The sequence below is a fragment of the Prionailurus viverrinus genome, chromosome A1 (assembly GCF_022837055.1).
Source record: "Prionailurus viverrinus isolate Anna chromosome A1, UM_Priviv_1.0, whole genome shotgun sequence".
Classification (NCBI taxonomy): domain Eukaryota; kingdom Metazoa; phylum Chordata; class Mammalia; order Carnivora; family Felidae; genus Prionailurus; species Prionailurus viverrinus.
Genome location: NC_062561.1, coordinates 109,034,091 through 109,060,554, shown reverse-complemented (window position 1 = coordinate 109,060,554; position 26,464 = coordinate 109,034,091). Strand labels below are relative to the sequence as shown.

Below are 26,464 nucleotides of genomic sequence, written 5' to 3'. Positions count from 1 at the left end.
AAGGGAAGTATGTATAGAGATTATATGTTGCCTACAAAAGTCTAAAATATATACTCCTTGGTCCTTTAAAGAAAATGTTTGCCAACCCCTGCTATATATATTAAATACAGTTATTTTAAAATCTGTTTACTGCGTTATTTGTAAGTTCTTCATTGTTGTCTGAAGTTTATTCTGTTTTCATCAATGCTGTCTTGTAATGTGCTTAGATTTATTTGAGCAATGTATGTTGTATATGCAAAATTTTTATGGTAAAGATTCATTTGCTTCCAGTAGTTAACTAGAAGCACTAGTAACCCTGTATAACCTTAATACAACTTCAGGGATTGACATGGATTCTAAAATGAGCATCAGTTTACTTTTGGATCACATTCATTACTTGAGTGTAATGTTTTTTCCAGGGTCCCCTTCCAGAGAACAGCCCTTATATGCTAGGCCTTGGAATATAACTTTTGTCTCTTTAACCAGTGACTCAGAAGTGCTTCTGAATCTCTTGATCTCATCTTTATGAATCAGCAAAACCTCAAAGGTCATATTGTGTGTGTTCCAGTTTTTCTGTTTACCTTAGTTAGAGAATTCATCTGAGTTAGTTACCTACTATTATCAGCAGGGGCATATGTGATACCATTTCTGTGTGTAGTTTTGATAATTGCAGTGACTACTGTTAAGATAATAGAATTCAGACTTGGCCATTTTTCCTTTAAGGTTTATTTAGTTTTTAGTAAAACTAAATGCATGTTTCCTTAATGTTTTTTTGCACTAAAGCAATGAGAAACCCCTGTTTTAAAAAGTAAGTAGAGGGGCGCCTGGGTGGCTCAGTCGGTTAAGCAGCCGACTTCTGCTCAGGTCATGATCCTGCAGTCCGTGAGTTCAAGCCCCTTGTCGGGCTCTGTGCTGACAGCTCAGAGCCTGGAGCCTGTTTTGGATTCTGTATCTCCCTCTCTCTCACCCTCCCCCGTTCATACTCTGTCTCTCTCTGTCTCAAAAATAAATAAACATTAAAAAAAAAAATTTAAAAAGCAAGTAGATTTCTCTTAATGTTCCTGAATAGCAGTTGCAGAGGAATTATTTGGAAAATAGATCACCATGCCTCCTATCTAATACTTTCTTTCACTCCTCTGCAGCATAGTGGTTTGTTGTTTATCTTAATTCCTATTGCATTTATTTTGTGAGGTTTGTGTTGTTGTGTTGTGTTTTTTTTTTTTTGGTATGAAAGGTATTGTACAAACTTGCATCCTTTATAAAAGCATAACCGCACTAAAGATAATGTAGAATAATTTCCTTCTTAAGTCTCTTGTATCCTTACACCTAGCATAGACATTCATTAAATCATGATTACTAACAAACTTTTTAGGGACCAACTACAAATTGGTACAATATTATGTGAAAAGAGGGTATAAAATTTTTGAAATTTGGAATGCAGTCAACTATTAAGTCTTGCTGCCAGATGCTGTACTTTAACCCAAGATACTGCCTTTTTTTTTTTTTTCCATACTAATGACTATTTTGTGTTAGTGGGGTGTGTGTGTGTGTGTGTGTGTGTGTGTGTGTGTGTGTTCACATTGTTAACACTTTAGGGTGGCAGTAGCTGATAGTTTTATTTGAAACAAAAGAGGGGCAAAGTTTTTCCTCTGAAATACCATTACTAATGGTAATCTCTTCTGGAATCTACACAGTGAATTCCTGTCTAGGCTTGACTAACAGTGTCATAGTACTAATTTGGTTCTTATTATTTCCGAAGATTTTTCCTAAAAGTGGGGAATTTGGGTTAGAAATGGGGTTGCACAGTAATGTACATAAAACCAAACTTTGTTGCAGAAATTACAATATGTCAAAAACTCTTGACAAGTTTTTATTTAATTTTTTTATTGTTTCTTATTTTAATTCCAATATAGTTAACAGTATTATATTAGTTTCAGATGTACAGTATAGTGATTGAACAATTCTATGGTTATATATGTTCAGAATATATTAAATTATTTTTCTTCTTCAGCTTCCAGCCGATCTTACCAAGATGCACATCACAGACAACCCTCATCCACAGGTGACTCATGTGTCTTCTAGTCAGTCTGGTTGTAGTATCGCCAGTGACTCTGGGAGCAGCAGTTTATCTGATATTTACCAGGTAATATCTTAGGAGTTTGTGTGCTGTACATACGGCTTTTTTATTTTGCCAAATATCCCATGGTTGTGCTTTGGGTGATCACTTATCTTTTAAGTAGGGTATGAAATTCAGGTAGAAGGTCTTTGGGAAAATCTGCTATATTTTTTCAAAATTGTAAGCCTAATTAAAGAAGTGATCTATCATTTGAGAGTGATTAAATACGGTTCAGCAGTGTATGGATATAATGGGTTTTTTTTTAAGTTTTTATATATTTATTTTGAGAGAGAGGGAGAGCACAAGTGAGGGAGGGGCAGAGAGAAAGGGAGACCAAGAATCCCAAGCTGCCAAGCAGGCTCTTCACTGTCAGCACAAGGCCGTGATGTGGGGCTCAGTCTCACAAACTGTAAGACCATGACCTGATCTGAAATCAAGAGTTTGATGCTTTAACTCACCGAGCCACCCAGGTACCCCAATGTAATGTTCTTTTTCATTACTTTTATCCAGGGGAATTCATAATAATATATAATCCTTGCTTTGTTAAAAAATAGTTCTTGAAACAGCTGAACTTAAATTTATAAAAAGGCTGAATTTTACTGTAATTGACTAAGTTTTTTATAAGTAGTCTTGAAGAAAATAAGAGTTGCTGTTTTTTTTTTTTTTAAGTTCTAGGTGTAGAGTTGCTTTTTATTGTAAATGCTTTCTTAAATTTTTAGTAGCCCCATTAAAAATGTAAAAGGAAACAGGTAAAATTAATTTGAATAATATATTTCATTTAGCACAATATATCCAAGTATTATCATTTCACACATAATCAGTGTTTAAAAATTAGGGGTTACTTAATTTTTTATCCTGTCTTCAGTAGCCCGAATTCTTAAATTTATTTTAATATAAATTTAAAGTAAACCTGTACATGTAAAAATTAATATGATAAAGTTAATTTACTAGGTGATTTTTATTAACAGTGATAGTATTTGATATACAACTTAGAGGTTGTTTAGTGTTGGATTTTAGAAAAGTAGTGGACTTTTCAAGATGACTTCACAAATGTGATTCTGGGTTATTTAGGGTGCTTCTAGCACAAGTAATTGAAGAGGTAAATGCCACTTGTTTAAACAATAAGGATAGGATATCAGCAAAAATGGCAGAGTAGAGAACTGTAAATAATCTGTCCTTCGAAAAATAAATAAACTTTGGCTGACCATCAGGCTTTATTCAGTCAAGCAGGAAGTGAAGGCTAAGGTAGGGTTGTAAACTACCTCGCTGAATGTTAGAGGCTTGCTCCATCACACAGAAACTCACCTTTCTGGGCTGTCAGTTACTAGTGGAGTTCCAGGTGGAGTTTTGGGGGTGGGGGGGGTTCTCCTAGGTTTGTTGTGGCTGGTGGTTCCATGGTAACCGGGCAGTGCCACAGAAGAGTTGTGATTTTCTGTGGAGCTTGGCTTTGAGCTGATTGTTGGGAAGCTGGTTGAAGTGGTGCATTTGCTGCTCAGTGACCTGAATCCACAACCAACTTTCTAGAGCCTCTTGGGCTGCAACATTCTTACTGCCTGCATTGCCAATCCTGCAACAGGCCAGGCAGGGCGCAAGATGGAGCAGCAAGGGTCTGCCAGCCCAGGCTCTGGTGCCGCTGGCTCCAAGGTACCACGCAGCAGAGCATAGGGTGCATGCGCAGCATGGGGATGTGACAGTCTTTCAAAGCCAGAATTTAATATAACCTTTAATATAACCTTACTGTGCATCTCAGTTCAGACTAGCCACTGTTCAAGTGACCAATTGTCACATATGGCAAGTGGCTACCATGTATTACTGGTCTTTTGAAATGAAATCATTGTTGTCTGAGGAAAACGTTATAGACATTATAGTTCTACTGAGTTACGCAGATTCAGATATTTTAGGGAAATCAGCATTTCTCTCTCTTTTTTAAAAAAATTTTTTTACATGTTTGTTTATTTTTGAGCAAGAGAGAGAGGGAGACACAGAATATGAAGCAGGCTCCAGGCTCTGAACTGTCAGCACAGAGCCCGACGTAGGGCTAGAACTCACGGACCATGAGATCATGACCTGAGTCAAAGTCAGACACTTAACTGATTGAGCCATCCAGGTGCCCCAACATTTCTCTTTTATGGGAAGGTTATAGGCAGAGACAAAATGGAAAAGAAGCTCTATTTTTCGATTATGCATAGCTTTTCTCCACAAAGGTCATTGCTTTAGCCATGTATATGTCCTGTTTACAATTTTATAGTAGACAGAACAAGGAATTCTCTCTCATTACCATTGTGTAGTACACAGAACAAGGGATTTTTTAAAAGTCCAGTTAAAAAACGCAGTGGCTCTGGAGACACTCATAGTGTGCTCCATGGATTCTGGCTTTCCCCAAAGGAAGTATCATGTGAAAGAAATAAGAGGTCTTGCACACCTAGGGGTGCCTGGGTGCTCGGTCAGTTGAACATCCAAGACTGTAGATTTTGGCTAAGGTTATGATCCCATGATCGTGGGTTCAAGCCCCACATTGAGCTCTGTGCTGAGCATGGAGCCTGGTTGAGATTTTCTCTCTCTCTCTGTCTCTCTCATGCACATGCTCTCTTTCTCTCCTTCCTCCCTCCCTCCTTCTTCCTTTTGCCTTTGCCTGCTCACTCTCTCTCAAAAAAAAAAAAAAAAAAAAAAAAAAAAAGTTGTTGCACACCTAAAAGTCAAAGTAGAGCTGTATAGCTTCTATGGCTTCTTTGTTTTTCCCAGAGAAGACTTACCATGGATTAATGAATTTCAAGGATGTGGCTATAGATTTTTTATAGGATAAGTGAGAATGTCTGGACCTTGCTAAGAGAAATCATATAGCAGACATGTGATGTTGTCAAACTATAGGTACCTGATCTCACTAATGTATCCTTTTTTTTTTTTTTTTAAGTTTATGCATTCATTTTGAGAGAAAGAGCATGTGCAGGAGGGGTTGAGAGGGAGGGAGAGAGGGAGAATTCCAAGCAAGCCCTGCACTGTCAGTGTGAGGAGCCCGATGTGGGACTCGAACTGATCAACCTGTGAGATTATGACCTGAGCCCAAATCAAGAGTCGGATGCTGAGCCAACTAGCCACCCAGGCAACCCAAGTATATCCATTTCCAAACCAGATGTTAACCAACTTTTTGGAGCAAGGAACAGAGCCCTAGATGGTTGTGAGAGAAAGGACAAAAGGATAGTGCCCAGATAGAGATCAGGGTCTTTTGGAGAGGTCCTTGCTTTACTATACACTAGAAGATGAGCTATACACAGCAGAGTCCTGTATCTTTGGCAGGATCCTGGAGGAGCTCCTGAAACATTGCACTTGTATCTACAGAATGTCTACCTACTGGTTTCCCTACCTGAGGCTGAGACTGGAGTACCCTACTTGTGTAGTTGGAGGTCTTCTGCTGTACTGTTAGGCCCTTGTATGTGGCTGCCCTGCTCCACCCTCCTGTATGTTTTCCTTGCTCAGTGGCACTCTATACAGGTCATTCTACCTTTTATAAGATTAATTTTAATGTGGATAAACTGTGGGCAAGTATCCTTGCCAGCTGTCCTGCATGTGAAAGGACTCCCTCCATTACAAAGTGAGGAAGGCACCATCCCTGAAACCTGAAAGTTATCATTGGCTCTTGTCCCTTGATCATAACATTTAGGGGCACCTGGGTGGCTCAGTCAGTTAAGCATCTGACTGTTGGTTTCAGCTCAGGTCATGATCTCACAGTTTGTGAGTTCAAGCTCCACGTCGGGCTTCATGCTGAGGTTGTGGAGTCTACTTGGGCTTCTGTCTCCCTTTCCCTCTGCCCCTCCCCTGCTTGTTCTCTACCTCTCTCTCAAGAATAAATAAATAGGCATTTAAAAAAAAAATCATAACTTTCAGCACCAAGTCATATTCATTCTGTTTCCTACATCGTTAATTGTGTTTGTATATGTTTGATGTTAACTGACATGTATGTTTGATGTTATATGTTTATATATAGTAGAGCCTACGTGAAGACATAGAACGTTTCCATCACCTCAGACAGTAGTCTTTGCCCCTTTGTAGTCATTCCCTTCTGATCCCCAGCCACTGGCAACCACCAGTCTGTTTTCTGCCTATACACATCTTCTAGAAGGTCACATGAATGGAGTCATAGTTTATTTTTTTTCGGAGATGTACAGTTTAAAAGATGATGCAATTAAACATAGAAAGTAAACAGTAAGATAAAAGTAGGTTTTAATGAATTTAGGAAGAGTAAACAGACAAAAACAAAAAAACAATGAAATCTAGAACCAAAACAGGAATTCAGATATAGAAAGGAGAAAATTATAATACCAAAGTCAAATATGTAAAAAGTTAAGATAAAATCTTTTTAAGAGTGGCCAAAGAAGGTAAACATCCTCAAATTTGGACTTCCTTGAAGAGAATAGCCAGTGGATAGAAACAGTTTATGTTAAAAACAAAGATAAAAACAGAAGAAACCACTATGTTAAAATAAATATACTTAAATACATAATTACATACGTTGTATATATGTTATACATGCAATGTAAATCTGAATGAAAGAGGATCAAATGGTAATAATGTTTTCTATTAGTGGTAGGTTTGTGAGTAGTTTTTATTATGTTAGCTAGGCTTTTCTTAGCTTTTTTCTCTGTGAACATTAGTATTTCTCTAACACACTTTATGAAGGATGTAAATAGAGTGTACAGTTGTTTTTTTTTTTTAATTTTTTTTTTTCAACGTTTATTTATTTTTGGGACAGAGAGAGACAGAGCATGAACGGGGGAGGGGCAGAGAGAGAGGGAGACACAGAATCGGAAACAGGCTCCAGGCTCTGAGCCAACAGCCCAGAGCCTGACGCGGGGCTCGAACTCATGGACCGCAAGATCGTGAGATCGTGACCTGGCTGAAGTCGGACGCTTAACCGACTGCGCCACCCAGGCGCCCCTAGAGTGTACAGTTTTTAAAAAGTTGAATAAAATTTTGAAAAAGATTAAAGTTAAATACTAGAGAATAAAAGGAATAAGTACAGAATAATAGATTGATAAAATGTTACCCCCAAATGCAGAATTTCTAGACCTACAGTTAAAACACAGATAAGGTAAATAACAACCAATTTGTGTGTGTATCCAATCAGATCCTCAGACTAAAACAAAGGGAAGAAGAGTGCTTAGAGTTAAATTCAGTAGTGAACCTTAGTCTTTTCTTGACCTCAGTCCTTGTTTGGAGTACCATTCAAGCTGTGAATACACCGTTAAGTTACAGGCTATGTTGTCTGTGTATGTATACATTGGCCAGCAATAATTGAGGTAGTCTGGTTATCCAAATTTTGGCACTTGAAAGATTTTAAAAGTGAACACTTAACCTAGTCATGGCTTCTAATAGTATAAGCAAAGCTTTGTGACGTAATGCAAGTTTTTTTTTTTTTAACGTTTATTTTTGAGAGTGAGAGAGAGACAGAGTGTGAGAGGCGGAGGGGTAGAGAGAGAGGGAGATCCAGAATCTGAAGCAGGCTCCAGGCTCTGAGCTGTCAGCACAGAGCCCGAGGTGGGGCTTGAACTCAGGGACCTTGAGATCATGACCTGAGCTTAAGACCGACGAACAACTGACTGAGCCATCCAGGTGCCCCAGGTATTTTTTTTTTTTTTTTTAATGCACGTATTTTTAATTTGGAGATTCGAAGAGAGGAGAGAAGAGAGACATTTGAACAGCACTTCTTAACAAGATCATTGTTAACACCATTTTATATGGCCACATATGTGGCTGTGCTCCTATGCATTTCCTTCTTGAGAGTTTTCATGTTTTCTGGTTTAAATATAACAGTCCTTGGCTCTCAAGGAAACTTTAAAATAAAGCATTTACCACAGTCTGGGGAAAATGCAAGTTACCATTTTGATATGAATATGTTTCTAATCAGATAAGCTTAAAATGTAGGTAAGCTTATACATTAAGATGTTAAATTGTTCTTGGAATAAATATTTTATGTATCTTCATAGAATACTCAAATAAGGAATGCTTCTTTCTAGATTTCCTTTTTCTATTTATTTCAGTCTGTTTATACCAGCAAGAGCTGGAATATTGTGAAATAAAGCACTTGTCTTTTCGTTAACTTCTTTTTTAGAAACCTCAGGCACACATTCATCACCTGTCTATCTTTCTTAGTTTTTCTGCAGGAAGTCAACGTGGTCCTAAAAATCCCAGTGCTTCAATTACTCTCTCTATGGTAGCGTGAGTCCTTATTTCATAAGTCTACTGCCAGTCTCTCCAGAACTGGGGCACCCCATTGCCACTGGGATGGTCATTGGACATTGACCTAGCTTTGCCATACCACGTGCTTTCTTTTGCTTTAATATTCCCGTTAAAAATGTGTGTCCTGGGGCGCCTGGGTGGCTCAGTCGGTTGAGCGGCCAACCTCGGCTCAGGTCATGATCTCGCAGTCCGTGGGTTCGAGCCCCGCGTCGGGCTCTGTGCTGACAGCTCAGAGCCTGGAGCCTGTTTTGGATTCTGTGTCTCCCTCTCTCTCACCCTCCCCCGTTCATGCTCTGTCTCTCTCTGTCTCAAAAATAAATAAACGTTAAAAAAAATAATTATAAAAATGTGTGTCCTAGTCATAATCTCATTTATCTTTGACTACTCACATTTTATAAACTCCCACGTGAAATAAATTCTAAAAATAGTATGACTTTACTCCTCTATTTTATGTATTTAGTTTTTTTTAAGTTTATTTATTTTGAGACAGAGAAAGCGAGAATTAGGGAAGGGCAGAGAGAGAGAACCCCAGGAAGGCTGCACACTGTTATTGCAGAGCATGACACAAGGCTCAAACCCACGAACAATGAGATCATGTCCTGAGCCGAAGTTAGATGCTTCCCGACTGAGCCACCCAGGCGCCCCTACTTGTATATTTTAAAAGCTTCAGTGCTTTAGGGTGCCTGGGTGGCTCAGTCAGTTAAGCGTCCGACTTCAACTCAGGTCATGATCTCAGGACTCAAAAGTTCAAGCCCTGCGTCAGGCTCTGTGTTGATACCTCAGAACCTGAAACCTGGTTCCAATTCGTCTCTCCCTCTCTCTCTGCCCCTCTCCCACTCATGTTCTGTCTCTTTTGCTCAAAAATAAATAAACATTTAAAAAAATTTAAAAAACAATAAAAGCTTGTTTCACCATTATCTGATTTATACTCTTCATTTCATTTCAGTCTTTGACTTCTAACCGCAGTCTGCAAGTCTGGCTTTATGTTCCACTATTCCCCACTTGAACATTCTAGATTCTGGTTCACAACAAAATACATATGTTATTCCCTGAACATGTTTGTTTTTTCCTAGCCCTGTGTTTTGGTTATGCTCTTCTACCTGCCACTTCACCTAGATGACATTTTCACTTGGTCTCTCAGATCTTGGAACCCCACAGCAGTTTTTCTGTGGGTCATGAGTGGAAAATTTGTGGAGGCAGAATTTATTTCGTGTGTATTCCCTGATGAGTTAAGCACACTTTTGGCACTTAGGAAGTAATCTAGATTTTTTTTTTTTTTTAGTTGAATTACACTTGAAAGTAGAAACCAATATTGTTTCCAGGGAAAATGCAGAGGATCATTACTGACTAAAGCTTGATTATCTAGGGCAAAGGAGTCTTTCCTTGACCTGCCTGACCTATTGTAGAGATTATGGAATGGGCTCTTCCAGACAGCGTTACTGTGAAGGGTCAATTTCACAGGCTTCTTCCGCTAACCAGAGAGACAGGAAACAAGGACTGAGTGGTCCATGAAAAAGATAGAATGGAGTACTCACAGTGAGAATGCAGCAAAGAGAAGCGCTGAAAATTTAAGGTTCTGGCTTAATATTGGCTCTGAAATTGAAAACGCAGTTTTTGTTAAGTCTGTATAACTTTTCGTTCCAACCTATAGTTCCCCTCATTCTTTATCTAGATGCAAACAGGAAAAGGATATCCTCTGGTGGTTTATTTGGGGAAGGCAAAGTCATCAAAAAATCTCCTCAGACTGTTAGCCTCACCAAATTCTATTTACACATATACACAGAGACACATTTACACTGCAGGAACGGAAAAACAGAAGTTTAATGGACTTTTTTAATGTTTATTTATTTTGAGAGAGAGTGCATACATGAGCAGGGGAGGGACAGAGAGAGTGCAAGGGAGTGAGAGATAATCCCAATCAGGCTCTACACTGTTAGTACAGAGCCTGCTGCAGGGCTCTAACTCAGGAACCTTGAGATCATGACCTCAGCTGAAATCAAAAGTCAGAGGCTTACCCAGCTAAGCCACCCCGGCGCCCCTAAACTTGTTCTCTTAGCTCTTTTACCAATATACTTTTTTCCCGCTACACATAACTTACTTGTCATTATCTTCTTGAGGTTCTGCTGTATTCCAGGTTCTAGGATAAAGTAGTTGAAAGGCCAGGGCTCTGATTTTCTGTGTACCCTGCCTTAACAAATTTGGCATATCTGTTGACCTACATTTTTTATAACAACTTTTGATAATGATTTTATTAGTCTCTTGGACTCTGGTAAATTTTCTTTATGGCTCTGTTCTTTGCTTCAGTTGGGGTAGTTTTTATTGCCCCCCCCCTTTTTTAAATAAATGTTTATTTTTGAGAGAGAAAGAGTGCAAACAGGGGAGGGACAAAGAGAGAGGGAGACGAAGGATCCCAAAGCAGGTTCTGCCCAGACAGCAGCAAGCCCAATGTAGGGAACTGTGAGACCACAACCTGAGCTGCTCAACCAACTGAGCCAACCAGGTGCCCTTTATTGCCTCTTTTCAAGTTTACTCTTCTTAGAGTTTACATTTATTTAGATTTCCCATTTTCACCCTACTTATATTTGTATTTCCTTTTATATCTTAAAACTTACTTACAATGTTGGAAGTTGATGTCTCCTAATTCCATCTCTCTCATTCCTGGGTCTCTTTATATTGATTGATTTTTCTCTTGGTTATGTATTACATTTCCCTCCTCCTCTTTCTCTCTTGTAAGTTTTTGTTATATGTTGGACATTTTGAGTAATACATATTTAAAATTCTCACCTAGTTATTAGAGAATTAAACTGTTTCCAACGCCTGCATCCTCAGAAGTATCATGCAATGACTTCCACTCCTGATGGTCATTTTATCTAAAATGACCTAACTTAAAAAACCTAACTTCCCTTTGCTTAGTCAAAGAATTAGACCTTGGATTCTACATAGCTTGTTTTATGTACTTATTTTTAAATTACACGATTCTTGGGGTGCCTGGGTGGCTCAGTCGGTTAAGCGTCCAACTTCAGCTCAAGTCATGATCTCACAGTCCGTGAGTTTGAGCCCCGCGTCGGGCTCTGGGCTGATGGCTCAGAGCCTGGAGCCTGCTTCCGATTCTGTGTCTCCCTCTCTCTCTGCCCCTCCCCCGTTCATGCTCTGTCTCTCTCTGTCTCAAAAATAAATAAACGTTAAAAAAATAATAATTAAAAAAAAATAAATTACAAGATTCTTTTGTAAGAAGAAGAAAATTCTTTTGTAAGATTCTAGCATGTTTTTGACTTCCTTCCTTTTTTATTTTTAATTCTTACTTTGCCTCATCCTTCTGGTATACTTGTAACATTTTATGAGTTTAATCTCTGTTAAATGATATTCATTCTTTTTCTTTTTATTCTACTTTGGAAAAAGTACAGTTAAGACAATTGTAAATATAGGTTATATTCTTTACTTTGCAGATATCCTTAAAAGCACCCTTCTCACAAACTGTACCCTTGACTTCCATTCTCCCTTAAGAATTTTCTTTTTAAGGGGCGCCTGCGTGGCTCAGTCATGTAAGCGTCTGTCTTTGGCTCAGATCATGATCTCACAGTTTGTGAGTTTGAGCCATGCGTCAGGCTCTGTACTGATAGCTCAGTGCCTGGAGCCTGCTTCAGATTCTGTGTGTCCCTCTCTCTCAACCCCTTCTGCACTCGTGCTCGCTGTCTCTCTTCCTCTCTTTCAAAAATGAACATTAAAAAAAAATTTTTTTAAGAATTTTCTTTTTAGATATCTTCACTTTTTACACAGATGACAATAGACCTTGCCTCTTATCCACATACATGAATTGAATCTTGCTTATTTTTGCTATGAGCTATGTTTTTATCAGATATAATATAAAAAGTTAGGAGACTGTTGAAATAGTCCGGTTCATAGGATGAAAACTTGAAATTATGATGAAGATAGTGGTTTAAGAACCCAAAGGTAGATTGTTCTTAAAATTTGATAAAATGGAAAAAGGCTATTCTGGGGGTGAGCTTCTATAGTCTGAAAAATTAAATAAACTTGTATGAAAAATACGGCTTTAGTATTTTTTTCACACTAGTTTCTTGGATTAAAATCATTACATGTAAATAAATTAGGTTTTTGAAAGTCATGTTAGCATGTACACATTTTAAATCTTATTTTTTGAAATTAGAACAAGTTCTAATAGTTCCAAGGGTATTTTATTCAGAAATATCTCCCCCTAAATTCTAAAGTTCCGTAGCCAGAAAGCAGAGGCAGCTTTGGCCTCAGGGAACCTGGTTGCTTGCAGGTGTGTGCCCCTGCCTTGTCTATCTAGTTCTGTGGCTCCCTGCAGCTTGTTTGCCTTTGCTCCTCCTCCTCCGCCCCCAGCACTTTCAGTCACAGGTGCTCTTTGCTTCACTTGCTTTGCTCTTGCTATCTCTATCATGCATGTTCTATTTGTATTGGTTTGTTGCTCTGTATCTTTCCATGTCTGTCTCTTGTTCAGTGTCCTTCCTTCTCATTCCCTTGCCCCTTTCCGTGCCAATTGGTTCCATTCTCTCATCACAGAATGGCATTCCCATGTAGCTGTTATCACATTCTTCCCAAGCAGTAACCAGAGACAAAAGAATGCTCTGCCCTGTAGCTCCAGTTATAAAAATGAAGACAAGAGTTCTTTCTGCCTTAGCTTCCATAGTCAGGGGCAGAACAGTGTTCTTCACTGGAATCTCTTGGTTAAATTAGAGAGGAACAGTAAGTCCCTAACAGAAGAAAGGGGCTCTTCTGAGCAGTCAAAACAGTAAATGTTTAGTATAGGTGATGACACTTAAATATTTGAATGAAGATGTCATACTCTTCACTCACACCTGTTGTATGCTTATTATTATGAAATTCCTGTATGTTCAACCCATTGTTTCTGTAAATGCTTCAGTATTCATGCTTTTTCATTTTTAATATGAATCAAGTGAATATAATGTTCAGGAGTATTACATAATCATTTCAGGATAATTTTATTTTCTGTAAAACATTATCATTGTTTGCTCTGAATGACATTTAAATTTCGTTTTTTTAGAAATCTGCTAGTTACTTCACAGATATCTGAGACATTATATTTACAAATATATTTCCAAAGTTGAGGTTGTAAATATAAGTTTACTTCAAACATTGGTTGGGATAATCTCAACTCATCTTTGCATACTGTTAGGTTCACCAAAAGGGTATTGGGACATTGTAAGTATGTGTTCAGTACTTCACAGTTGGTCTATTTTAGCACTTTTCAGTTTTACACTTCTGTTCTTAATTTACATGGTTGCCTATTTACTGTACTCTGAATCTTTGTGGTAAAAGAATATCTTATTTACAACGCCCAGCATAGACGAATAGATACTCATGAAATGATTGTTAGTAAACTCCTTCCTGCACTTCCTGGTTTAGGAAATGTTTTACTTTTAAGAAATAAACGTGTTGAGGGGCGCCTGGGTGGCTAGGTCTGTTGGGCGGCCGACTTCGGCTCAGGTCATGATCTCGAGGTCCGTGAGTTCGAGCCCCGAGTCGGGCTCTGTGCTGACAGCTCAGAGCCTGGAGCCTGTTTCAGATTCTGTGTCTCCCTCTCTCTGACCCTCCCCCGTTCATGCTTTGTCTCCCTCTGTCTCAAAAATAAATAAACGTTAAAAAAAAAAAAATTAAAGGGGCGCCTGGGTGGCGCAGTCGGTTAAGTGTCCGACTTCAGCCAGGTCACGATCTCGCGGTCCGTGAGTTCGAGCCCCGCGTCGGGCTCTGGGCTGATGGCTCCGAGCCTGGAGCCTGTTTCCGATTCTGTGTCTCCCTCTCTCTCTGCCCCTCCCCCGTTCATGCTCTGTCTCTCTCTGTCCCAAAAATAAATAAAAACATTGAAAAAAAATTAAAAAAAAAAAATTAAAAAAGAAATACACATGTTGGTTAGAAAATAGTGATGAATGCATTTAGTGGTGTTTACATCTCCTGACCATTTTATACTTGCTGGCTCAGATTTGAGCCCTGGATGTTATACTATGTAACATTCAGCCCATATTTTTGAAGAGTGAAACCTTTTACAAATAAGTATCATTTTGTTTTTGATAGAACACAGTATTGCCTGGTTGTTTATATTGTTAGGAGGGGTAGTTGTGATTAATTCAGGCTGTGACAAAATTTTTACAACATGAATAAGTGATCAAGATTTCTTTCTTTAGGCTACAGAAAGTGAGGTAGGAGATGTAGATTTAACACGTCTTCCAGAAGGACCTGTTGATTCTGAAGATGAGGAAGAGGAAGATGAAGAGATTGATCGAACAGATCCACTACAGGGGCGAGATCTTGTTCGAGAATGTCTTGAGAAAGAACCTGCAGACAAAACTGATGATGATATTGGTAAGAAATATATCTATTCACAATAAGAATTTTATATTTTAATTCATATGTAGTTAACCTCTTGTGGCATAACAAATTACCTGGAGCTTAGTGGTTTAAAAGAACACACATTTATTTTCTCATAATTTTTGTGGGTCAGGAATTCAGGAACAGCCTAGCTGAGTGGTTCTGGCTCAGTGTCTCATGAAGTTGTAGTCAGAATATCAGCAGGGTTGCAGTTCTCTGAGGCTTCACTGGGCTGAGCTAGAGGATATACTTCCAAGGTGGCTACTCGCATGGCTTTTAGTACAAGACCTCAGTTCCCTGTCAGGTGGGCCTCTCCATAGAGAGGTCCACAACATGGCATTTGGCTCCCCCAAAGCAGGTAATCAAGGGGAAGAGTAAGGCAGATGCCACATTGTGATTTGGCCTCAGGAGTGTCACAGAAAGCAATCCTAATACAATATGGGAGGGGACTGCACAAGATTGTGAATAACAAGAGGTTTAGAGCTGTCTTTGAGTCTAGCTGCGCCAACTGGAGAGTTTGTTTGGAGTTTCCAGCAGGAGAGTACAGCTTTTGGTATACCCTTGACTAAAGAACAGTCAGTTATCCCCTATCTGGGAAGTTGATCCTTCCACTGAGCACACTGCTTGCAGAGGGATGCCCATGGAGCAGTCAGGGAGGAAGGGGACACCTGCCTAGCCAGCCAGATCATCTGAATCAACTCTGGTGAGTATTGGGGTGATAGATTTCACAGCCATGTAGCCCTCACCTTGTGGCTGCTCCAGTTGATAAAAGCTTGACATGCATGAATTTCCTCCTTCATGTCCATGAGATATTTCAAATACAGTACATCAGTGATGTCTAGCTTTTTTAAAATTTCAAATGTTAGCAAAAGTCATGTTTTTACTTCTAGCTTGAAAAAAATGTTTATATGTTATTTGTAGATAAAAGTTTATGAATTTTCCCTTTTGTAATTTCTTACAGAACTAATTACTTTGGGAGATTAAATAATACTAAAGATGCTAATGTTACCTTTAAGAGCAAAGATTACTCAGTGTCATTATAGTGCAAACAGAGTGGTGCGGTGGATGGAAGCATGCTGGGCCCATCATCCAGAGGTCGATAGATCGAAACCATCCTCTCCTAGACTCACTTAGTGTCATTATATATTGTTGGAAGTATGCTGGGCCCATCATCCAGAGGTCGATGGATTGAAACCATCCTCTCCTAGACTCACTTAGTGTGTCATTATATATTGTTATGATTCAACTAAGATTTTATCCTAGATTTCCCTTCTATAACAGTCGTATTACTAATTCAAATCAGAAGATGCTGCTACTAAATAATCATAATCTTTGTGAGTAAAGATCACTACATTTGAATATTCCTTGCCATTCTAATGACATAGTATAGTTCATTAACTTGCAGTTTAGACTCATGTTATGAACATTGTCTGGGCAGAAACTGAAAATGCATTTTTAATGGTAAAGAATTGTATACTGTGCTATTTGCAAAGTTTTTTTAAAAATTGAAATATAATCAACTCCTAATTATCTGGGCAGATACCACTTTATAGTTATTTCTGTTTCATCACTTAGCTGACTGTATGTTTGTTTCTCCCTTATATTTATGTTTATTACTCTCATATCTGTGCCAGAGAATGTTGGCTCATTAGCATTTGTTGGTTATAAAGAGAGTTATCTTGAAGTTGGTTTGACAGTTTGGAACTAGAATTCACATTTGTTATCCTTAATTACTTAATTGTTGACATTTATTAATAACATTTCTCTAATTCTGGCCTGATAAGAACTAGATCAAAGACTTTTTCACTGATGAGTTAGATTGAAGGACATCACTAACTTAACTACCATGGAGTGACATCTCAGGCTAGGAAAATTACTGCATTTGAATCTGTGGTTTTCTGTGAGGTTGTGAATCCTGGTTATCTTCCAATTTGCCTATATTTTTGTGTGAGTTTGAATCTATCTATTAAATCATTGATTTTTTTTTTTTTTTAGCCAGCATTCATCTGTACCTTGGTTCCTGTACATTGGCAGCATAAATTCTTAAGTTGATTAGAAAATTGAGTATTCAATTCTAGATTTTACTGAATTTGTAAAGTTTAGTCTTTGATGGTCTCTATACCAAAATTTCTGTTGTTTTTTTTTTTAATAGAACAGTTACTGGAGTTTATGCACCAGCTCCCTGCTTTTGCAAACATGACCATGTCTGTAAGGAGAGAACTCTGCTCAGTAATGATTTTTGAAGTGGTAGAGCAGGCCGGAGCTGTTATTCTGGAAGATGGGCAAGAGGTAGGCTAGCAAATGTTACCTATTTTTTAGTGTGGGAGGTAATTTTTAGAATGATTTAATTTCCTTAGTCTTTTGTAAATCCTGAGTTTTGAAATGTATACAATTTTTTACATGAATATTGAGTTTGGCTTAGTTACGATTTGTGAAGATACAAGTTTTTACTTTTGATTTTGCTTTACTTTGTTTTAATTTTTACTTCCCAGCCATAGACTTACCTAGCATAGAATAGATGTTCAATAAAGAACATTTATTGAACCATATTTGCTCTTCTCAAATTAAGTTGTAAGACATAAAGAAAAGTTTTTAATCATTCTATTTGTATATCATTATTTAAAATATTTATTGAGTATTACTCTCCGTATCCATTTTCTGTGTTATACTTCAAAAAAAAGATGAGGAAAATGTATTGATACTTATGGCTCCTGGTGGGTTGCTATCAGGTGAGGCATTTATGTGGTAGCAGGTTGTTGTTAAGAAATGCTTGGCTGATGGGGCGCCTGGGTGGCGCAGTCGGTTAAGCGTCCGACTTCAGCTAGGTCACGATCTCACGGTCCGTGAGTTCGAGCCCCGCGTCAGGCTCTGGGCTGATGGCTCGGAGCCTGGAGCCTGTTTCCGATTCTGTGTCTCCCTCTCTCTCTGCCCCTCCCCCATTCATGCTCTGTCTCTCTCTGTCCCAAAAATAAACAAACATTGAAAAAAAAATTTTTAAAAGAAATGCTTGGCTGGTAACTTTGGGTGGGTGGAGGAAGGATGCAGAGCACTTGAAAGGTATTACTGCTGCTATGAATCACTTCACTGTTTTTCTTATCAAACTGATAAAAATTAATGCTGACATGTCAACTGATGAAAATTGTCATATCCTGCTAATAGGAATATAAACAATATTTCTGGAAAATCGTTTAGAAATTTTTAACACGGGCCTTGAAGAATTAACAGGTTCTATCCTATTTCACTCATTATGAGTGTCTTTGCTCAGTACATAAGGTAAAACTCAGAGTTATGCCAAAAGATGTTCATTGCAGCATATTTCTAATAGTAAAAATTAGAAATGACTAAACTATAATTCGGTAATAAGCAATGCTTAAATAATTGTTTTACTCACACAGGGTCTAATATTATGTAGGTGGTATTCAGGTTATTGTAAAATTTGATAGAAGCTCTTTGAAGGCAGAGGCTATGTCTCTAGCTTCATTTACGTGCTTTCTCCCCGTATTCTAAACATCTGGCTCATAGGATATGCTCAAGAAAAAAACTTTCATGAATATACTATTAAATTTTCCTAAAAAACAAGACAAGTATTTCAACAGTATAAAGTAATATAAACATAGAGAAACTAAACTGTTAGCAGCAACTTTGTAAACAGTGGAGTTTTGAAGAACTCTTCTTTTCCGCAAGTTTTTGTATTCTCTTAATTTTTCACAGTTTGTCAGCAAAACTTTGGTGTATGCCTGGTTTGTGTTGGGTACTGTTCTAGATACAGGAAGTGTTGTGGTGGAAAAATCTGACACAGTCCCTGTCCTCAAGTAATTTATGTTATCCATAAATTCCATAGTGAGTGAATTTTATATTTGAAATAACCGAAACACACTTAAAAAAATATTTCTTATTGCTACTGATTCTCCTTTAGAACTAATAACCCAGATTTCCCATAAATCACACTTAAAAGTTTAGGCTGGTAAGAGCCATACTGAAGGACAAAAGTGTTCTTTGATGACTACATATTGAATTGTCTTCTAGGAGCATTATATGTTGCTGTATAAATGAAGGCAGTATTTTCTTAACATTAGGAGAAATTTTGAATGTTTTGTCATCTCTGCCTTGAAAATCAGAATTTCTGAATTAATTACCAGCTACTTTTTTTTTTCTTTTGAGTGCTTGCTATGTGCCAGGCACTGTACTAAGCACTTGGTATGCATAAATTCATTTAATTAACAGAAAGGCCCTAATAGGTCTGTTGTTAAGCCCATTTTAGAAGTAGAGAAACTGGAATTCTGAGAGGTTAAATAACTTGCCCATAGTCACTCACCCAGTTAGTGGCATGGTCTGGATTTAGTTTTCAAGGTTTGTGGTTTTAACCATTACATAATTTTTCTCTGAGTGTTTAGTCAATTATGAAAGTCCCCTGATGTCGTTTGGTGACTAAAAGAAGAAAGACTAAAATGAGCTTTTATTAGTTTGTGTAGATGGGCATAGACTGTTTTCTGACAGAGTATAAAGTAATATGTAATCAGATCTCTATTTTTCTTTTTTAAATTATATAAATTCAATATGTTGATTATTTTTCAAAGTTAACTGTAACTATATTTTTAAAAAGATTCTTAAAACCTGTCTTTTTCTTTGTAGCTTGACTCATGGTATGTTATTTTAAACGGCACTGTAGAAATCACTCATCCAGATGGAAAAGTTGAAAATCTCTTTATGGGAAATAGTTTTGGAATTACTCCCACTCTGGATAAGCAGTATATGCATGGAGTTGTTAGGACTAAAGTAGATGATTGTCAGGTAAGGTTATCTGTTGAGTCTTGTAACTCTTGTTTGTTGATTTAAAGTGGCTGAGCCTGTTTTTTCTTCCTCAAAATAAAATAGGTTGACTTGAGAATTGAGAGTTGTCAAAAGCTCACAGTTAATAAAGGAAACTAGATTTTGTGTGTGACTCAAATATTTGTGGATTTGAACAAAGCATAAATTTTTAGAAGAGAATGTTCGAAATTTTGGTTTGTTAAATTTATATCTGGCATTAGCCAGCTTATTCCTTTTTCTGTTCTTTTTTTTTTTTTTTTAAATAAAGGAAAGAAATAGGAACTTCTGAGTTTTTTGTTTCTAACTTACTACTGCTTCATGTTTTCTTTGCCTAGTGTCAGTTTTGAGAGTAGATGTTCACTTCTTCTTTGAGAGCACAATTCAGATGGATTTGACTTCTTTGGTCTCGTTGTATATGAATTATTTCACCTTGATTTTTATTAAGAGTTAAAGGGACTGAATAAAAAAGAACTGATGCCACTCGATTTCTTACCTTTGTGCTCTACCTTGGTGCATAGTGATATATTTATGTACTACAGTTTCATTAACTGTCCCCATGTTATTCTCGGACAGTTTGTCTGCATAGCCCAGCAGGATTATTGGAGAATTTTAAATCATGTGGAGAAAAACACCCATAAAGTTGAGGAAGAGGGAGAAATTGTTATGGTGCATGAACACCGTGAACTAGATCGGAGCGGAACCAGGAAAGGACACATTGTAATCAAGGTGGGTGTTTTTATTTATTATATTAGTCGCTGACAGAAGCTTTCATTTTGCTTAAAAGGCTTTGAACCACTTTTTCAGTAGTGCAAGATAATTAACATTAGAATCTAATTTAAGCAAATGTGTTGGTTCTTTTGCTTCTCCATTGGTTTTTACACATTTTAGTAATGAAGAATGGCATTGCCATCTAATATCAGTATGGATAGGATATTATTTTAGAATATACCAGTCACAGTTTTTCAAATTTATTTTATGATCAATTGATAAGGGGAGTTAATTTCACCAAAGACAGCAATAATTAGAAACAAAACAGAAAATTAAAGTAGTAGGTGAAAACGCAGAGTGCTTACTGGTTATTTATGGCTTTAAAGTAGACATTATCTTCTCTGACACTCATTTTTCTTATCTGAAAACAAGAATGTTATGGCAGGGTTTTATTGGGGCTAAATGAGGTAAATCAAAAGCCTTAGTACATTGTAGAGTCTGAATTTTGATCCCCATATTGTTTTCTCTAGTTCCCTTTCTCCCCTACCCTTTGCCCATTTGCCCCTTGCCTCCCTTCCTCCCCATCCTCTTCACTACCCTGTCTCTTTTAAGACCTCCGCATGTAAAATAGAGAAATTATAATTGAAAGAGGAAATAAAAACATATAACCATTTCTCTTTCCAAGTTAGTCCTGGTTGCAAAATTAGTAAATGTGTTATTATTCATTACAAATGCTTGAGCTTATTATTTAATATTATGAAGGACTGATGTCAGGTGCATTTTTCCCCAGGAGTCAGGCTATTCTAGAATGCGTTTTCATTTTCTAAACTGATAAATCTAAGCTTTCTATTGTAGAAAAGATGAACATATGGGTGGATTGCCATAGGCTATCTTTTTATGAGGGCTCATGTTTTTTAATTCTTTATTTTTAAATAATTACAAACTTAGAGAACAGTTGCAAAGACAGTATAGAGAGTCCTTCCCTCAGATTCCCCACCTATTAGCATTTATTTCACCTCTTTTTCTCCATTTTCACCAGTCTTTCTCTGAACCATTTGAGAGCAGTCTGCATATGTGATGCCTCGTCCCTCTGAATATTCTCTTGTATATTTCCTAAAAGCAAGAATACTCTCCTACATAAACACCATAGAACCTTCAAGTTGAGAAATGAAAATTGATAAAGTACAACCATTTAGCCTACAGACCCTGTTTAGATTTTCACCAACTATCCCAACAGTGGCTCTCTTTCCTTCCTCATCCAGGATCTTATCCCGGAACACAGTTGCATTTAGTTGTCATGTCACTTCTTTCCACCCCAGGAACAGTCTTTCTCTGTTCATATTCTCAGCAGTTTTAAAGAGTACAGACCTTTTATTTCTTAGGGTCACCCTCAGTGTGGATCTTTCCAGTGTTTCCTCATGCCCAGACTCAAGTCGTAATTTTCTGGCAGGAATCCCACAGAAATGATGTATTCTTCTCTGTGCACCATGTCAGGGAGCATGTAATGTCAACCTGTCCCACCATTGGTGAAGTTTACATTAATCACTGGTCATATTGATGTCTGTCTGCGAAGTTTCCTAACTATAAAGTCACGACTGTGTTCTTTGTAATTGATAAGTGTTTAGATGGGAGATGCTCTGGAATAGTGTCAGTATGTCCTGCAAACCTCTGTTTACCGGTCTTGCATTGGCTCATGCCTAAAGTGGTGTTCTTTTGGGGCTCTGGGTGGTTCAGTCTGTTAAGAGTCCAACTTTGGCTCAGGTCATGATCTCACAGCTTATGAGTTTGAGCCCAGCGTTGGGCTCTGTGCTCACAGCTCAGAGCCTGGAGCCTGCTTTGGATTCTGTGTCTTCCTCTGTCTCTCTCCCCCTTCCCAGCTCTTGCTCTGACTGTCTCTCAAAAATAAATAAATATTAAGCACATAAATAAACATGTTATAAAATTTTTTTTAATAAAATGGTGATCTTCTGTTTCCTTTTTTTCCTACATTTATTGTCATTTTTTTCTGTAAGGATGAACCTTCGCCTCTTCCCCATTAATTAATTCATTTCTACTGCCATGGATTTGTGTGTTGTACTGTTACCATCATTGTTGACCCATTGGTCACGTTGTCCCAGATTTGGTGGGAACTTCATAAGGCTGACTCTATTTATTCTTTTGATATGTCCCCATTGGTTTTTAACAGCTTTTTTATTCTCTGCAAAACAAGATGCTCCAGTGTCATATTGTGCTTTTCCTTTTCCAGCTTTGGAATCAGCCATTTCTCTGGAGAGCTCTAGATCCTACTAGTCGAGAATAGCATTTTTTAAAAGTTTATTTATTTTGAGAGAGGGAGTGCAAGCAGGGGAGCAGCAGAGGGAGAGAGAGAATCCCAAGCAGCAAGTTTCATGCTGTCACTGTAGAGCCCGACACAGGGCTCGATCCCACGAACTGCGAGATCATGACATGAGCTGAGATCAAGAGTCAGATACTTAACTGATTGAGCCACCCAGGCGCCCCGAGATTAGCTTTTAAAAGCCACCGTGTCTCGTGTGCCTGTCTGGCTCAGTCAGTTGAAGCATGTGGCTCTGGGTTGTGAGTTCAAGCCTGCATTGGGTGTAGAGATTACTTAAAAATCTTTTTTTTTTTCTTTTTTTTTTTTTTAAATCCAACATAGGGGCGCCTACTCTGTTCATTGCTACTTAGGTGTCATTGCTTCTAGAGCCTCTGATCAGACAGAGCTAGGAAGTATATGTATGTATTTACTATATTGCATTCACATCTGTAACATTGTATGTGTCTCTATTTGTAACAATCATAAGTTCATAACAGTACTCCCAGTTTTGATACCACAGTTTTGCTTATCCTTTCCCTTCTTATGTTTGTAAATACCTTCTCCGGTCAGTGGCTCTTGTACGTTTTTTGTATTTACTTATTTATCATAACCAGCCTCTGTCCTGCCAGTGTAACCATGGCAGTCATTTCCTTGGCCTGCCAACTCTGCTCACCATGTCTCCCAGAATCCCACCTTGTTGAATACTAGTGAGCACTTCGGTGATGTGACTCTGCATGCCTATGGGGGCTCACCTTTAAAAAACAGTTCTTGATATACATCTTAGTCTCTGCAGGCATCCTGCCCCAGTGTTTAGCCAGTCAGAATAATGGCCTTTCTTTAACATGTTCATCAGTTCCTCCAGATTTAAAGGCTTCAGTCGAGGGGTGCCTGGGTGGCTCAGTAGGTTAAGTGTCTGATTCTTGATTTTGGCTCAGGTCATGATCTCATGCTTCATGAGATCCAGCCCTGTGGCAGACTCTGCACTGACAGCATGGATCCAGCTTGGGATTCTCTCTCTGCCTCTCTCTTTCTCTGCCCCTCCCCCTCTTGAGTGCACGCGCATGTGCTGTCTTTCGAAATAAAGAAATAAACTTTAAGAAAAAATAAAGACTTCAAGAGTGGCCTGCGAATGATAAACCCAACTTGGTACTCTTTGACTTAGAGTGTTGTGAAGGGTAGAAGAATAGGAATGACCTGTGGTTGCCTTGTCCCTTAAATAGGTTATATGAAGATGCTTAGTTTGACTTTGTTCTAGAGAAGTGATTTGCATACTTTTTTTTTCAATAAATTCTTAGATAACATTGTTAGTATGAATGTATGTTTACCATACAGTTATTCTGACCGATGACATTGTTTGGATGAATGCAACAAATTGAAATTGGGGATTATGGACAGTATTTTCTATATTTGGTTTAACATCTGATTTATTTTTATATTTGTTCTCTGTATACAGTTAAGAAAAGGCTGCAAAGGTAATAAATTTTAACATTGATTCAGAAGCTCAAAGCAGAGCAGCAGATAAATGTTTACATTCCTTTTTATAAACTTGGAGACAGGCAAGTGGTTAAAACTCTGAATTAATGTAAAAACTATATATAGAACTTGTGTTTCCTCTCAAGATGGTGAACTAGCATGGAGAAACCATTGAAGAAGAAACTTCTTTTCTAGGAAGTTAAAACAGTGAAACACATGGTCTTGAATTAGTGTATTGTTTCTATATCCTGGGCAGAAGAGATTTAAGGATAATTAAATTTGGAGGAAAGCTTTTTTTTTCTTTTTTTTCTTACTTAATTCAAGTTTAACTTGTACTACTTCTCTCTGGTGCCTTAAGACAGTCATCTTCCCATTTCTACCAGTTGTAGAAAAATGACATTATTGTCATTTTTTTACCCCAGGCCACATCAGGGGTAAATCACTGAAATGCAAAAGCCCTCCTATGGTAAAATGCTAGGAAAAACAGCTATAACAGTAAATACTTTTGGATATTTTCATTCCTCTGCCTTTTCTGTCTTCCAGCCTCTGGGTGCTGGTGGATTACAAGCTATAAAGACTACCGTTTCCCAGTATTAAGTGTTTTAAGGGTAAAACTCTACTTTGAGAACTTGTGTAATAGAGTGACTACAAAGGGAAGTCACTCTACAAAGGGAACTCAGTAGAGTTCTTTGTTTCCTGAGCTGTTGATTTATTTAATAATCTTTTGTATCCTTGGATTTTTAGGCAACACCTGAACGTCTCATCATGCATTTAATAGAAGAGCATTCCATCGTGGACCCAACTTATATAGAAGATTTCCTACTAACTTACAGAACATTTCTTCAGAGTCCTTTGGATGTTGGGATCAAACTGTTGGAATGGTTTAAAATTGACAGCTTAAGGGATAAGGTTGGTTTTATAAATATGAAAAAGTGATTCTAACCTTTAAATTCTATTTATAAAATCTTTTGCAATTGATAAATATTTATTTTGATAACAGGATTCACTTAACCTAAACAACATTTCTCTACTTAGTTTTGTGACAAAACAGCATGTTAAAAGTGGAAATGAGCCTTAAAAGTTAAAAATTGAAATAGGCTGTGATAAAGCTATAAACTCAAAAAACATGATAGCTGCTTGAGAGTGTTTTGAACTCTATCAAAATGTTTGTTCATGAAGATCAGTAAAACACTTAAAAGGTGATTAATAGTTAGAAAGACTATTCATCAAGTAAATTATTTTCAAGTGATCTTAGATTGATTGTAAGCCCCAAATAGCAATATGTTGATTTGGGGGGTTTACACTTTTATCATTTTAAAATAATCTTTTTGTCCTTAATATATCCCTGCAGCGACTTATTTTAAATCTACCTTTGAGTATTTTTTTCTTGTCATTAAACATTGTTTGCTGTTGTAGATAATCTTAGCTTATTTCATGGAGTGTTTGTACATTTAATGGGAAGACTTGCAATACCTCAGCAAATTGGTAGGAAGTTAGTTATTTTAAGAAAAATTAAAAAAGGGCCATAATTGCTTGGTGTATCTTTCTGAGTTATATTTTAAATGAAACAATTAGATGTGGCTAGACTGTAGAATTCTCTTGTTTAGGAAACTAAGGTGTTCAGAACTACAGGCTTGCCCCCCCATCCCCAACCCTCCCAATGCCCTTTGGAGTTATGTGTAGGTACTTCAGTTGCTGAAGAAATAAAGGCATGCTAAATAAAGAATGAGCAAAATATAAGTGAGGGACAACTAGATATTTACATGCAAAAGAATGAAATTGGACCTTTACCTTACATTATATACAGAATTAACTCAAAGTAGGTTACCTAAATACGAGAGCTAACACTATAAAACTCTTAGGAGATTTAAAATCATTGACTGTATTAAACTTTTTTGTATCCTTATGTATTGTTTAAATCTTTTGCAGTGATCACGTGCTATTTTTACAAAAATAAAACTTTTTTTCATTTAAAACTTAAAAGAAAAATCATGACCTTGGATTTGGCAGTCGTTTCTTAGATATGATATTCAGAGCATAAGCAATGAAGGAAAAAAAACATAGATTGAACTTCATCAAAATTAAAACAGTAAATTAAAAGGAAACACATGGAATGGGAGAATATATTTGCAAATCTTCTATCTGATAAGGGTCTAGTATCCAGAATGTGTAAAGTACCCTTATAGTCCAACAACAAAGATACAACACAACTTAGAAACAGACAAAGGGCTTTGGGGAGCCTGGGTGACTCAGTCGGTTAAGTGTCCAAGTTCCACTCAGGTCATGATCTCACGGTGCATAAGTTCGAGTCCCGCATCAGGCTCTGTGCTGACATCTCAGATCCTGAAACCTGCTTCAGATTCTGTGTCTCTGCTCTGCTCCTCCCCCTGCTTGTGCTGTGTCTCTCAAAAACAAATAAATGTTAAAAAAAAAAAAAAAAAAAAAAGCTTTTAAAAGAAAAAAGA

At 37.5% G+C, this 26,464-nt stretch overlaps 1 protein-coding gene across 8 annotated transcripts in view; it reads left to right on the top strand.

Moving 5' to 3' along the window:
- RAPGEF6 (Rap guanine nucleotide exchange factor 6) overlaps positions 1-26,464 on the top strand; it is a 192,166-nt gene that overhangs the window by 90,967 nt on the left and 74,735 nt on the right. For 7 of the 8 annotated variants that reach the window (XM_047873242.1, XM_047873234.1, XM_047873224.1 and 4 more), the window contains 6 exons: positions 1,991-2,122; positions 14,512-14,689; positions 16,848-16,984; positions 19,328-19,486; positions 20,078-20,230; positions 24,744-24,908. In XM_047873242.1, coding sequence (XP_047729198.1) covers positions 1,991-2,122; positions 14,512-14,689; positions 16,848-16,984; positions 19,328-19,486; positions 20,078-20,230; positions 24,744-24,908 — 924 coding nt within the window. Of the gene's footprint in view, positions 1-1,990; positions 2,123-14,511; positions 14,690-16,847; positions 16,985-19,327; positions 19,487-20,077; positions 20,231-24,743; positions 24,909-26,464 lie in introns of those variants that run through there. The other variant, XM_047873274.1, reaches the window with a different exon arrangement.